This window comes from Ruditapes philippinarum, unplaced genomic scaffold (genome assembly GCF_026571515.1).
Source record: "Ruditapes philippinarum isolate M1 unplaced genomic scaffold, ASM2657151v2 ctg6100_1_1_1_1, whole genome shotgun sequence".
Lineage (NCBI taxonomy): Eukaryota > Metazoa > Mollusca > Bivalvia > Venerida > Veneridae > Ruditapes > Ruditapes philippinarum.
The window spans coordinates 57,036-72,124 of record NW_026865023.1 but is presented as its reverse complement, the minus strand read 5'-3'; the positions used below and the strand labels follow the sequence as shown (position 1 = coordinate 72,124).

The window sequence follows — 15,089 nt, the reverse complement described above, 5'->3', positions numbered from 1 at the left end:
TGGTGCAATTTTATCCAAATTTAATTGAGTTCGCATGTTTTTTCTTCATAATGTTATATAATTTCAGTCCACAGGTTATTTAAAAGCAATCGAGCCGTGTCACGACAAAAACAACATAGTGAGTATGCGACCAGCATGGATCCAGACCAGCCTTCGCAAGCTGATCATTTCCATGCTGTTCGCTTACCAACCCTTTTACAAGTAGAGAAACTGATAGCGAACAGCATGGATCCTGAACAGACTGTGCGGATGCGCACGCTGGTCTGGATCCATATGCTGGTCGCCAACCCATTATGTTGGTTTTGTCGTGACGCGACTCAATTCATTTTTTCAGGCATTAATGGTGACGTTAACCGTTTTTGTTTTGTTTCTTATTGTTTTTAGCTCGCTATTTGATAAGTAGAGATTTTCTTGTCACCCGTGCATCGGCGAAAGTTGAATAAACATTTAATTGTTCTGCCAAAATGACAGAATAGAAAAGCCTTTATTCGTCTTTGAGTAATAGCAGTAAAATACAAGTGTTAACTTAAAATGATTCTGAAATAAATTTAACAGTTCTATATAAAGTGTGTTATCTATTTTGTGATGTTGCATGTGTTTTGAACAGATTCGCCGTTTAGTCACCCGGCCACATACACATGTGGCACCTGTAATACGAGCATTAACACAATTACAACAAATTACTTCGCGGCTATGCACGGAGGGGGGAAAACAACAGAATATCTTCCCAAAAAGGCAGGTTTAGTTCCTATTCCCTTGTGCAAAACCACGTGATCTTCAAATTGTTTTTCTGGTGAATGTAACTTTTGATTATGCTGCTGACCCATGTTATTTCTTGGTGAACCATCAAGTCAGCCATCATGATGAAACTGCTTCCATAATCGTAGACGAACTGCTTTTCTTTCACGGAACTGCTTTTCTATCATGCGTTTTTAACACCTGCAGCATCACAAAATAGATATAATACTCTATATAAAGCTATAAAAGATATTTTAGAATCATTTTAGACTGCTTTTATTTCACACAAAACAAGTCAATTCTAGTCTGTCGTTTTGTCAACATTATCTTATGCCTCTGAATGTAACAAGTTTACTCTCATGTCGTTATAAATGCAGACAAATCATACGATATACTCCATTTATTCTTCAATATATGTTTTGGTTACCAAACTAATAAATAATTTTGAATATATGTCACAGGTTATTTTGGCTTTGCTGTAAAACAGTTTCCTGCAGCACTTGTACTGAGCATTACCAAAGTTGTTCCTCTCATTCAATAACCCGGACTGACTTTTGACCTTTTTCTACATGCTTTGCGACCACCTCCGTGGCCGAGGGGTAAGAGTCGATGACTTCTAATCCAGTTACAAGTTGTCAGGCAGGGGTTCAATCCCCGGGAGATGCTTTGGTAGTTTAGCGCGGAGGAATGTAGTTTAGTACTGGTATATTTCTCAAGGAACGATGGGTAGGAAACTACCCGCCTATATTCATGACTGAAATACTGTTGGAAAAAGGCGTAAAATGAAACAAACAACATGCCTTGCACATATGATAGAACACAATTATAATAATATGAAATATGCTTAAAGCTTTGTTATTTTTTAAAAACAGAAATAAAACACAAAATGTCTTTATTGACTGTTATTTGTCAAGTACACAATTTCCAAAAACTTCCAGCTAACCAAGTCATTTTTGTTAAATTCTGGTCTTGCGGTTTCATTTCAATTTTCATGTATTTTTGTCGTGAACAATCCTTCCGAAGGACAACCTTATTATTCTCACCACAACCTTATGAAAGCATTCGAGATAGTCTTTCATAATATTCTCCCTTTGTAGACTTTAGAATTTTCTCCACGTCTTCTGCTTCATTTTCAGCAGACGGGTCATAGAGTCCGATTTTAGCAAGTATTTTTAATTTGGTTGTCCTGTATAGCCGGTCCCGTATTAATAATTTGTCGTATTGCTCCTGTGTGACACCATGTGTTCTAAGGCGTGCCCGGCACGTGCATAGCACGAGAATCATTTTCTCGATTTCATTTCGATATAAACTATATTCTTTAAACATTTCTGGTATTTTGATGAGTGAATGAATTGCAATTTTAACTTTATTGCAACAAAATATCATGGCTGGTCCAGAATTTAACATATCTGTTAATATTGACTGTAATTTTTTGTTCTCGTGCAACCCAACGCGACCGCGAAATAGGTTTCTCCGTGGAAGCATAAAACTTGGAAGATAATTTGTAACCAGGCATTTTCTTAGGAACTCAAGGCAGCATTGCAGTGTGTCTAAAATATTTGATCTCCTTTTTGAATTATGACAACAACGTGAACTTGTCCATAAAATCACATTTTTCATAAGATATGACGTCATTTCATTACAAACTGGCTTAAAAATAGATCTCGCTACAAGCTTGAGGAAAATATAAACTTTTAAATCGGCATGGCTTAGATTGCGAACGAGATTAAGCTCAGCTTCCGTATAACTTAGACGCCATTCCAAATATTTGTCTGCACTGTAGCTATTACCCACAGGGACAGCGTGCACTTGAGATTCAAAACCAAATGACGTATCGTTCACGTCACGGCAACGCGAAAGTTCTGATCTGTTCCGCAATATATTCTGATCCCGTGGAAGAAAGCATCTAAAGGAAACAACTCTGTCTATTGATAAGTAACCGTTGCTCACCGGGGAAGACGGTCCACTTTTCGCCTGCGTAGTGAAACCCGGCAACCATATGGTAGACTCCTTGATATTTTCTGTAAACTTTATGCTAGATATGTATTTCTCGCCGCTGGAATTTTCGAATAAGGAAGCAGAAATTTCTTCCTTGAGGCAGTTCCCATTGTGTTCTAAAAGCTTTAACTTTACATACCCGGGTGGGGTGTTCTCATTTTCTACTTTAAACAACGTTAGAATGTTCGAGTGGTCAATATATAAAGGTTTGTCTGTACAAATAACGTGTTTCACCGTGTGTAAATGGTCGATATCACTTTCAAAGTAGCGTGCAATCCCCTCCGCCTTACCACCTGTAGTGAATCGAGTACATGGTCCATCTTTGTTATTTATATTTGAAATTTTGTCCAGTGTGCGGTACGTTTCCTGCCTGCATCGGATCATTTCAGTGTTATACCCCATAATGTCCATAGCATTGGACAATAACACAGACATTGCAGACCATTTTGACATCTTCTCCATCATGTATACAATATATAATAGTATTATTTTGTTCTGTAAAAAAAGAGATGAGTATATATATCATAATCTATTTATTTCTTTTAATCCAAGTCGCAATTGTTCTGTATCAAAGACTATTCTAATATTTAAGCAGAAGTCTTGCTGGCATGTGGAATCTAAAGTGTATTCTATCAAAGAAGACTCAGACTATGCATATACACTTAACAAATCTTATAAGTGTGCATGCATAAATGGTCTCATAGGTGTATCAATATTTGCCCGATCATGCTGAAAATTTCAATAAATACAGAAAAGAGACGGGCTATTATTTTTATTTGTTTTCTTTTTTCATTCAAGATAAATTTTAAGATACATTTCTAAAAATGTGAGTGTGTGTCGAAAGTCGATGTTGCAAAATGATGTTTTAAACCGTGTGTGCCACTCTGACTGTGCATTACAGCCTTGGAGCGTCGTCGCATCAATGTAACATACAGTTGGAGATAATTTTGTGGTTGGCGAGGAATTTTATAAACGCTGCCAGTTACTCTGTTATGAAGATAAGCCTTCTTAAGCCTTGGTATTACATTGCGGTGACCACCATGCGTTGCGCAACCTCGAAATGATATAAACATGTAAAAAGTAAAAAACAAATATGCAATTACGTTCGTCTTTGGAAGGAACTGAATTTAAATGATTTTCAGCATTTACAATGCAATGGAGTTTAAATAATTATATACTAGTAAACAAATTATTTTTTACCAGTCTTTGATTGGTGTACTCCAGCGTAGACCAATCCTAGGGCTATGTCACGCTGTTGAATAGATAATGTACCCATCTGTTATGTTTTTCTGATATGTGGATCTCTGTTGTATTCGATAATATCATGTGCAATTATCTTTCACGCATTCATTCAATTTTTTCGTGCATTGTATGAATTTTGTACGTTCACGGTTGAACGCGCCGCATAATTAAATTTGACAAGTTTGAGCACGAGAAAAGTGTGGAAATGCAGCCAATAGTCAGAACCCAAAATTTTGTAAAGAAATATTGATGAACAAAAAAGTTATAAGGACATAAAAGGTGCACACTTATAAGATTTATTAAGTGTATAATTAAGTAGGCGGAGTTAATCTCTAAATACTAACAATTTTACAGGAACATCCTTCATTAATTACCTTCGAATATGGGCTATAATGATGCTATTTCAGTCATATAATGATAGAATCATAACAGTGCTAAAACATATTTTTTTCTTTGTTCTTAAGAAATGTTCAACCTTAAAATTAAGATGACGAGGTGATGAACGATTATAGGATATTAGAAACAAGTACGTGTAATGTATTATGACATAATTATATGTATATATTACAAATATCACTCGCACTTACCGCACTGGGATCGAATTTCAATGGGGACTTTGGATTTTGTCATGGGAGGTCGCTTTTCATTTAGCTCGTTAGCTCAATCAGGTGCCCCATATGATCCCCATCAAGGGCCTCACTTGAGTCAAAATAATGCATAGAAGGGTATCAAATATTGCCCAAAAGAATTTGCCCTAGAACAGCAGGGTGTAAAAACCCAGTCAACCGCTGGTTATTCGTGCAAACGAATCAATACGGCGTCTTTAGAAACTGTTTTAAACATTGATATAAGCAAAACTATTGTATCGTTTGGATATTCTTATAAAACATCTCTTGAAAAATAAAGGCCAATAGAGCAGTGACTGTAAGTGATTTAGTACGCAAATTTATATGATGATTAATTAAATTTTGTTTTAGAATACATTATTATTTGCTTTATATAGATATGTCTTTTCTCACCTGATCATATATAAAGAATTCAAATACGTAGATTCAGTATCGTAACACTAAATACTACCAACCTTTTTATACAGGCCTTCCAGTATAGATCAATTCACTTTAAGTTTATAGAGTGATTTCAAATGTAAATACAGCTATAATATCATCTACACCTGCCACATTAATATTCACATATTCTCACATATACTCACATATTTACCATATAGAGCAACTCCTATTATTCCAACTGTTTTGTTCTTGTTTTGTAAATTAATATTTAATTAAGTAAATGATGAATAAGAATATTTTCTTGTTCCTATAAGCACCATTACATCATTTTAAACATGTAATGTTTATGTCATATGACTTTCTTTTACTTCCTTGAACTCTTAAAATTAGTGTTGCGCACTTAAATGATTTCCGCAGATTGTAGTACTTTCTACGTAGTGAAAAATACCAAAGCAACTTTCGTTTTTTACAAAGCGAGAAATAAAGGACTCCACTAAAGTCAACTTTTACAGACTACAATGAAAAACATACAAAAGACAAGGAAGAAGTATACGCAGAATAAGTTTGAAAATCATTTTTATGGTACTGTGCGTTTTGTGAAATGAAAATTAAATACTGACTTGTCTTGACTCATTTTTGTGATTATTAGCCCGATTTGATTTAGAAGCTTTTAAATTTTGGGTTATTTTGCACAACAGAAATTATCATTCTGGAAAATTGGAGTGAACGAATGATAGGAAATAAATGAACTTGACCAAGACCTAATCTATGGTAAAAAATATTTGCAGTCTAGTACGAAAATGTCATAAACCTCAGTGGAGTACCTTTTAACAACTTGTTTTATTTATTTTAAGTATACATGCGCTTTAAATGATAACTTTGAAGTCATTGAAAAGATTAGCAATAATAAATATGATATCTATTACTCATGTATAATTGTTTTAATTTTTAACTGGGTCGATTTTAAGTTGATTAGAATTCATAACGCTATTTGCTACAGAATACAGAAAATTGTTGGTATTGCGCGTTTTGTAAAATATCAATCGAGGTAACTGGCCGATAAAATTTATCAGTCCTACAAAAGTCATATAATATTAAAGCTCAACGAGGAAGGAAATCATCTGTTGTTAATTAACTTTATACGTTGTACATTAACGTCTTAACGTAATTATTGCAGGTGTCAAACGCTATATACCGATTACTCAGCTTTGAGGAGACTCGGACTCTAGCGCCCAGTGTTAATTAAGCACTCTGTGCACGCCCTCAGCACAATGCGGCCAGCGAGTCCGATCTCGTCAATTAAACAGTCTCTGTAACTGTCTGTCCTAGAAGATAAAACATCGTACGATCGGCAGTGTGATCGTATGACTTCACCAGTGTCGTATTCAACACTTATGTACTCTAGAAATATATTAGGTTTATTAAATTGTTGCTCAGTGTACCGCACCTTGAATTTCTGGAGTCCTTAATTAAGTCACGAATTTGTATAATTAATTGCGTTCTTAATCATTAAGATGTTTTTTTTTCACAAGGAAAAATAGATATATCTGCGCGGTACTGTACAAAAGTAACGTCAAAATTGTGCCATTTAATGGTCGCAACGAGTAATACATTTAGTACACAGAATAAAATTATTTATTGATAATTACTGTAATGCTTATACAACTTTATCGTTTTGATTTCCGGTATACCTTGGACATTAAGTACAGTATAGAAGAATTCTGGAACTGTTTATGAGGTAGTCAGCGTTGCCTCAGAAATCGCTGAGACCATAAAAACGTGCCACATTCATTTATTTGGTCGGCTTACTACAGGAACAACAATGCAAATTTTGTTGTTGTTTTGTTTTATGTAATATCTCTTGGCTACGAGATGTGGATTGTTTGTTTGTTTTGTTTTTTTCCTTTCTTAGTTGTATCTCGTGGGAACGAGGTAGCACTTTGTTTTAAGTTTTTCCCCCTGAGTTATATCTCGTGGCCACGAGGAAGCATTATGTTTTGTTGTTGGTTTCTTAGTTACATTTTGTGAGGCCATTCCAATTGTTTCTTATCCTATCCCGTGACCACGAGATATAACTCAGAAAAAAAACAAAACAATATGCAATCTTGTTGCAAGGCAAACATATCTGAATGTCCCCTCTGTGCTTCCGTAGGATATACAAGGTTTGGTTTGACTATGAAATAAAATGAAAAAAAAAGAAGAAAAAACGTAATTAATTTCAAACGAATTATTTTCTTTAATACAATTCCTATATTCTATATAATTTTTTCAGTTACGCTCCTTCCTAAACACCAAGTTTTTTTTATAATTCTGATCTTTTACAGATGTGCTTTTATAGAGCTAATTGTCGGCAAACATAAAATATCGGGTTCTAAATGATATGTGATATTGATGTAAATGAAATCGTGACGATATTAAACCTAATTGGAATTACTGTCCGATTTCTATTCGAGTATAGAATGTCGAAGACATTAAGAAACAAATACATTTACAAAAAAGTAAAAATAAAATCAAACACACACACACAAAAATTCAAGATCGTGTTGTATATTTTTTGTCTCTAAATGAGGTATTGCTTTTTTTTGCAAAAGAAGTACTATTCTACTAAATTTGTTAATTTTTTGAAAAGAATTTTCCAATCAGAAACTTTACTTGCATCAGACGCCTTTGTTTATATACAGAGTTATAACCTCTGATTTCGTAAGGCATTTGTTAAATAAGACCATATATACAATGTTAGATCTCTTTTGTTTTGTTTTGCCTCCTTCAATATTTTAACGAATGTACATACCCATGTAAATAGAGCAGGTGAATACCTTCACAATGATGTATACATGTAGCTAAAGATCTTACTGAAGAATAGAGAAATGCCATGCGAATAGAAAAACTCGTTGAGTGCTATAGTAAAATTGTTGATATAAGCGTTTACAAGAAGACATATGGGTTTATATAAAATTTCGTTCTATGATTGGTTGTCATTTGAAGCAGATATTTACTGAAATATCTGATATTTGCAAAACCTCTAATTAGTGTTTTGACACAGGTTTCAGTAGGAAAAAGAAATATGATTCTTGTTTTGAAATGCACCCGAATCAGGATCAGGTGCCAAAGTATAACAAATGTAAAAGAAATTGTTGACAGCAATGCAAGATATACGTTTTTCAATCTTCAGTATCAAATGCTCTATGCATTCTTAAGAATATTAATCTTAAGGTGGGTGCTTCATTTTTTAATGACGATCGAGCTTAAATAGCAAATCAGTTGCTCAAAACATTTTCAAAATATAATTAAATGAAATGTGCAAATATAGCAACTGGTGCATAAGTTTGAACCACTGAGAAAAATTTGACAATTTATAAAAGTGAGCTACCATGTATTGTGTGGCATTTTCTAGTGTAGGTGTTGCAATTTTAATTCCAGTGAAAAAGGCAAATGTGTCAGTGGAAAGCACTTTACAGATGTAGTATTGAAGAACGTTATAATACTATCAAAACATTTTCGACTTCTATACGAAAATGCCTCAGCTCATAAGTCAGCCAGTATTAGACTTTTTGACAAAAGAAATTGTAACTGCTACTGCACCCTTCTTTATTCACCAGACATTGTCCATTGTGACTTACCAGTAAACCCAAAATCAGCGTACCGAGACGTGCAGTTTACCGTTCTTATACATCTGATTTAAAATGGCAGCATGCACATCCTCTCTGTTGATAATTGTTTCGCCATCTTTGTTGGTAGCACCTTAACACGGAAAATCAACACGGTATCACGGTTAATTAACAAATCAGTTTATCGTAAAAGACAGTTTATATAATGATGTGTATAAAGTTAACAGTGAAGACCTCGTATAATCTTTTTTAACAAAAATACGAATTTGAACTTGTATCTGTTACATTTAACTTTGTGTAGCTCAAAGATGACGACAAAAAAAAAAAACAACAACATAAAACGTTAGAAATTTGGAAATAAAAAAACGTAACTATATAATTGTTGACAAAGTCATTCCAATATTGCAGCTTTTACGGATGGCTGTACTTTAGTTAACCAGTTACTTTAAAAAGCTAAGAAGTAGATCTAAGTGTACTTAATTATTTATTTTATTATGAAATATCTCCAAGAATTGTGAGCATTAAAATTACGCTTCATTGCCGAATATATAATTGGCAAGAGCGAAACAGAAAAACATCTGTTAGTGGTTGATTCTGATAACTGTTCGAACCAAGTGTACAATTTAAAAAAAAAACAGGGAAAAAATCATGCTACTAAAAAGAGGAATTGTTGCAAAATAATTATCAACAAAAAATTATTATAAAAAATGATTTCTTTAGAACGGTTTAATATTGACAAGGGAAATTTGATAAATATAAATTCTTACCAGAAGTGTCCTTCTGAATTCACATGAAATAATAAAACACTTTTATTTTATGTATCATTCAAAATGACACATTACACATGCTACCCTTTTAGGTAATATTTTCTGGCGATCAAAAATGCAAATTTCAAATGTGGTGAAAAGTATATAAATTTTGTGAGGAAAAATAGGTCTATTTTTACCAATTTTGAGTTGAAAGCGTTACCTAGAAGAAAGAAGAAAGAAGGAATAGAAATGTATATACCTCATTTGTATCTAATTAAGGTGTTTGTACCTATTTTGTATACTGAATAAAGCCTTTCAAAATTGGGCTTCAAATGAAGTTTTTTTTGTTTTGTTTTTTTAAAGGATACATTCAATCAATGTTCTTCTACAGAAATATACTTTTTCTAAGTATCAAAACTTGTACTATAAAACTAACTTACGGTTGCTCAGATGTACGCCCATCCCTGAACTAATTACGAAGGAGCACCTGAGATCCTTATCCACCTTTAAACTTTCGAAAGCCGCCAAATGACTTTTTATTTAAAACGCAACAAAACAAGCAAAAATCTAGCATAATGAAATTGAAACAGGTATTTTGTTTCTACCAATTATTTTTTATTTTTTGTCTGAAATTATGAAAAACAGTACACTTTGTATTACATCGTATAAAATTTGTTTTTTCCTTATTACGGGAGTTTTTGTAGCTGGGCAACAGCCAATGAAAATTGATAATTTTTTATGTAATGACATGATATATAAGGTATTTGTTCCACGGTTCTTATCTTTGCGATGTGTAATTTGCAGATAAAATAATGGCGATAAGGCCGTTAACTCTTTTCTTAGCGATATATCAGTTAGGCGTAGTCTTGGGTGCAGGTGAGTTTAAATTATTAGTTAATTTATCTTATTTTCATACGTTTGTTTTTCAAATATTATATAATACATTCATTCATAGCGTTTTTTATAGCTTTCCAAGTTTGGAAGAAATGTAATTTAGAGATTACGTGTACGTTTCCTGTACTGACTTTCAAGTTAATGAAAAACGCTAGATATATAACGTTCAGTCAAAACGGTGACTTAATGAATAAACTGAACTATGACAATGAATTTACTAAATTAAAACATAAACAAAACAAACAAAAAAACACATATGACGATTGGGAATTAACCGATAATGCAAGAAATAATTTTTTATTACCTTTTCTCTCAAATATTTATCTTCTAGAGAAATTATAAGAAAAGTAACACTGTTTATACAAGACTTACAATATGACAGATTGATTATATAAGCTTGTAAAATATCCTTAATTAATTTGATGTTATTCAAGCTTGATAAAAGGAATAATCAATGGCATAATAATGACAGACATTAACTATGCGCAGCGGTTGATTAATGTTAAAAGAGAGTAAAGAAATAGCAAAATCACATGTTAAAAATAGAGCTTTAGTTGTTTTTTCTTCTTCTTTTTTTTTGTTTAGACAATGGGGAAAAATAAGAACACCAGTCAGTTTATAAGATATATCTTTAATACGGGTATAGACTATACACGTGCATATTTAAAAGGACATTGATTAACAAAACTCATTTTGTGTGCAAAGAGTATTTTCAAGTTGCACTCGTGTGTTTCACAACGGTAACTTGAGGTAGAAAGTGGGCCATTGTAATGCCTGGAATGGCTTGTACTGCCAAATTTCTGGGAGATATATAGCTTGTACATTTTCTGAAAAGATTTTCCCTAATACCTTGATAAATACCTTCGTTCATTTACCTGTTGACTCTAAAAAATTACTTCGTCGTATATTTTAAGAAACCTGTTGGGAGAAGAGAGATCTAAAAGACCGTAAACACTACAATGGTACAATGAACCGTTCGTTGTTCGGCACCCTCTGTCAACGTTGGGATAGTAATAAACCTCATCAACATGACCGAAATGACCCCTCAATGTTCCCCGATGATGCCTCCGTTTCTGACGCCGGTAATTATTGCAGGGATCCTTATGGAAATGGTTAGTATTACCTTCTTATTACTAGATCTATGTGTATTTCTTGTATTTCTCCTTGTTTGTTTTTTATAATGTTGCTAAAATGATCGGTTTTAATACTAGTATTTAATATTTTCCCTAATCTTTTTTTACTGTAAAATCATAAAATAATCCTCAACATCATCATCGGCAGCATCTGTTTATTTGTCTTTATCACATAAGCCACAGCGCAGCAGTGTAATTAAAGGGCGTGGAGCAATAACACTTAGACGTGGCGTCATTTGCGCTATATACGAGTATAAATATAGCGTTAAAGCTCGCTAATGATGACTTTTGAAACAGTTTACCTTTCTTATTTCAAATATGTGATGAATAGAGTACTAGTTTTTAATCTATGTATTGAACTCGTTGAATAAAATTATCATTATTATTATTATAGATCATCTGGTACCATTGTCGTTTTGAGTGATGTTGTTCCTGTTGTTGTTTAAAATACATATACTAAATTTGAGTAAAATTTAGAATTTTCCCTTATAATGATGTTTTATTACTTTTATTTATTTTCATGTTATTTTTTCCCTAACATTCCAGGTAAATTATTTTGCTACACAACAAACCCAAGCGTAAGTGTAGAGTATTGCAGCATTCCGGAGTGTTCGAGCCCTGGCTACCATCTGGTTGTAACATTTATTATGTATTTTCATGTTCATTAAATCTATCAATATTTATAAACCTTTTCCTCTTCTGCGACTCCGTAAAAATGGTAATGCACGGCTTGCACTTTAAAATCAAAAGCTGCATTTTATAAAGATGTAAAATTTGTTTCAGTCGACTTAACAGCAAACAATCTATTATTGCAAACACTTAAATAAATGCAAATGAAATTAGCTCGTGTATGCTCTACGTCACAGTGGAAAAAATAGAGGATATTGAATGAGTGTAGTTTAATACTAAATTTATTGAACGAGTTGAATAAAAACATATTATGCCTCTAGCGAGCATAATATTGTTTATTCAACGAGTTCAATAATTTTTGTATTGAATCTACACGAATATAATATTCTATTTATACAAAATAAGAACAGTAAACTCTAAAAATGAGTAATCCTTCAATGACACGCCTATAGCGTAACCGTATCATTAGCGCGCTTTAACGCTATGTTTCTATATACGAGCGCAAATGACATCACGTCAAAGTGTTATTACACTAGTGTAATATCGTTTTTATTAAATGGCTTTATTACACTCCTGCGCCGCGATTTATGTGATAGCTTGAAATAATCAATAGTTGCTATCTGGAACACAATGAAATATGGTATAATCTTGGCCTTACAAAAAAGTAATGATTTAATTTGAATGTATGAAAACTCCAGTAAAAAAATGCAGAATATATCATTAAATTCGGACTGGCACTTAAAGCTCTTGTAAGAATCTCCAAACAATTGTTGAAACAGTTTCCTAAATACATCAATCGATCTTCTGCAAATATTATCACTGGCGATGAGACGTAGGCTCACTTTTATGAACCCAAGCGAAAGATACATAACAAAATATTGGCAGTCAAAGACTTTGTATACAAAACGCACCATTAGCGCCAAAAAACATGCTTGTAATTTTCTTGACCAATCAAGATCCTGCTATTCAAATTGCCGTACCAATGACTAAATCTGTAAATGTTAAGGTTCTACATAAATTAAAGAAATATTTCAAAAACCGTCGACCAGCAACAGGTCTCCGTGGTGTCAAGTTGTTGCATGACAATGCTTCGTCACACAAAGTGAATATCTGAAACAGGCAAATGTTGTCGAGCTACTTCGCCCTCCCCATTCGCCAGATCTTGCCCCTTGTGACTGTTTCCTATTTCCGAGGCCCATAAAACACTTTGCTGGAAGAAAATACCAAACACGAAAAAATCTCGGTTCGGCTATTTTTCAGTGTCTGAACAGTATAAAGCGAAAAGATTATGAAAACGCAATAAATGAAAAAATAGATTATAATACTAAACTTTGTATATCACATGGTATTGGAATTGAGATAATTACTTTGGAACTATTTTTTAAGCACTCCTGAAAACTGACACAGTTGCATTCATATTTGAACACCCTCATTCGGATGACCCAAATTTTCTCAAGCAAACAGAAATTGTTCTTTCGAAAGTTTCTCATGAAAACAGATATTGTACTTCCAAAACTTTCTCAAGCAGAGAGAAATATTGCACTTACGAAAGTTTCACAAGCAAACAAATATAGTACTTCCGATTTTGCCACAATTAGGTAGCAGAATTGTATCAAACTCATTTTGGTTGTCTTGATACTAAAATAAGAACGAGAGTTGATATAGAACACATTTAATTAATGAAATGTAGCTAGGTTCTTTTTCTGTGTTTATGGACTTTATAAAGTGCAGCTTATGTGCTAAATGTTAGCGCTATACTATAGGCGCGGCGATGAAAAATGTTTCTTTTCACTTCAAACGGTCTTATTTTCTGGTTTGTGATAAATAATATGAATTTTGAGTAAGATTTTTATCAGAGGTCCGCATAACATAAGTATAAGCAACTTGTTTAATAATTACAGTTGTTCAAAATCATCTATATATTTATTATGTCTTCGCGCATTTCTATTTTTACGCATTATTATGGTACTCTGTATAGGTACAGGGTGTTTAAAACGAGATTAAACTATTTTATCATTAATAGTTGAGTTTTGATTTAGAACTTAGTTGGTGTTTCAGTTTCCATTCTAAACGATTCGGAATTATCATTCAGATTTTATCATACGTTCCCAGTCGTCCAATAAAGTTATCAATCTACGAGCATCTGTCTTAAAGTCTTTTTCGTTGTTTCGGTCCCTGTTGACCCAATAAGTAAACCTTAGAATAAAGAGCCAATCAACGAACATTCATTAGACAGACAGTGAGTACGAGTAACAAATACCTGCAATCCAGTGAACGCACTGTGCATGTATTGGTATACGATTAAACTATAACATGTTTTCAGAAGTAAAGTCTCCAAACTGTGATACAAAAATCAGATGCTCGTACAATAGTTACTTTTCTCTGGAAGACAGGGAACGTTTTTATTTTTGTCTATGATACAAAAGAAAAAGAACATCAAAACACTCGGTTACGCCCTCTCGTAGAAATCAACCTTGTGTTTCGATGCTCTTTCTATTACTAAATCTTTAACAAATCGTTAAGATGATAATAACATCACCTCTCTTCACAGGCGCGTATTGATTCCGATTTCTTACGATGCCGGTACGTTCCAGAAAATGGCGAATGCGACTTCTTCAGTGAAGAGTATTTCTGCATGGGCCAAATATATAGACCTCTACGTTCTGAATTAGCTCGCAAACACTGCAATATTCCTTTATGTTGTGAGCGGAGAGGTAAGTCTCATTTATTTAACCATCTTTAAAATGAGCATATGTCCAGTTAAACATTTACCAGCATTTACAAATGCATGCCCACCGATGCTTAACAAACGCCCCCCCCCCCGAAGAGTCCCCCTTACCACTAAACTTTGAGGATGGATCAGGATCAAAATCAAATTCAAAATGTCAAGTTCTCAAATTTTGATGTTTAAAGATTTGAAGTTTGATATAATCTTAATAACAGTGTACACGTAAAAGCATGTTTCGGAACTTTCATGAAAATGTAACGTTTGAAATTAGTAAGCTAGTTTTGAATAAAAGTTATCTTTTACTGCAATGATTTTAGTGATATTTAACTATAATGTTAATTGGTTTTATTTTATGCTTTGCA

General features: G+C 33.3%; 1 protein-coding gene across 1 annotated transcript; it reads right to left on the bottom strand.

Moving 5' to 3' along the window:
- Positions 1 to 1,123: 1,123 nt before the first annotated feature.
- LOC132727592 (uncharacterized) lies at positions 1,124 to 4,704 on the bottom strand. The gene is made up of 2 exons (XM_060713151.1): positions 4,566 to 4,704; positions 1,124 to 3,231 (listed from the first exon to the last, which is right to left on the bottom strand). The coding sequence occupies exon 2, from the start codon at positions 3,199 to 3,201 to the stop codon at positions 1,789 to 1,791; it is 1,413 nt and encodes a 470-aa protein (XP_060569134.1). The 5' UTR covers positions 3,202 to 3,231; positions 4,566 to 4,704; the 3' UTR covers positions 1,124 to 1,788.
- Between the last annotated feature and the right edge of the window lie 10,385 nt (positions 4,705 to 15,089).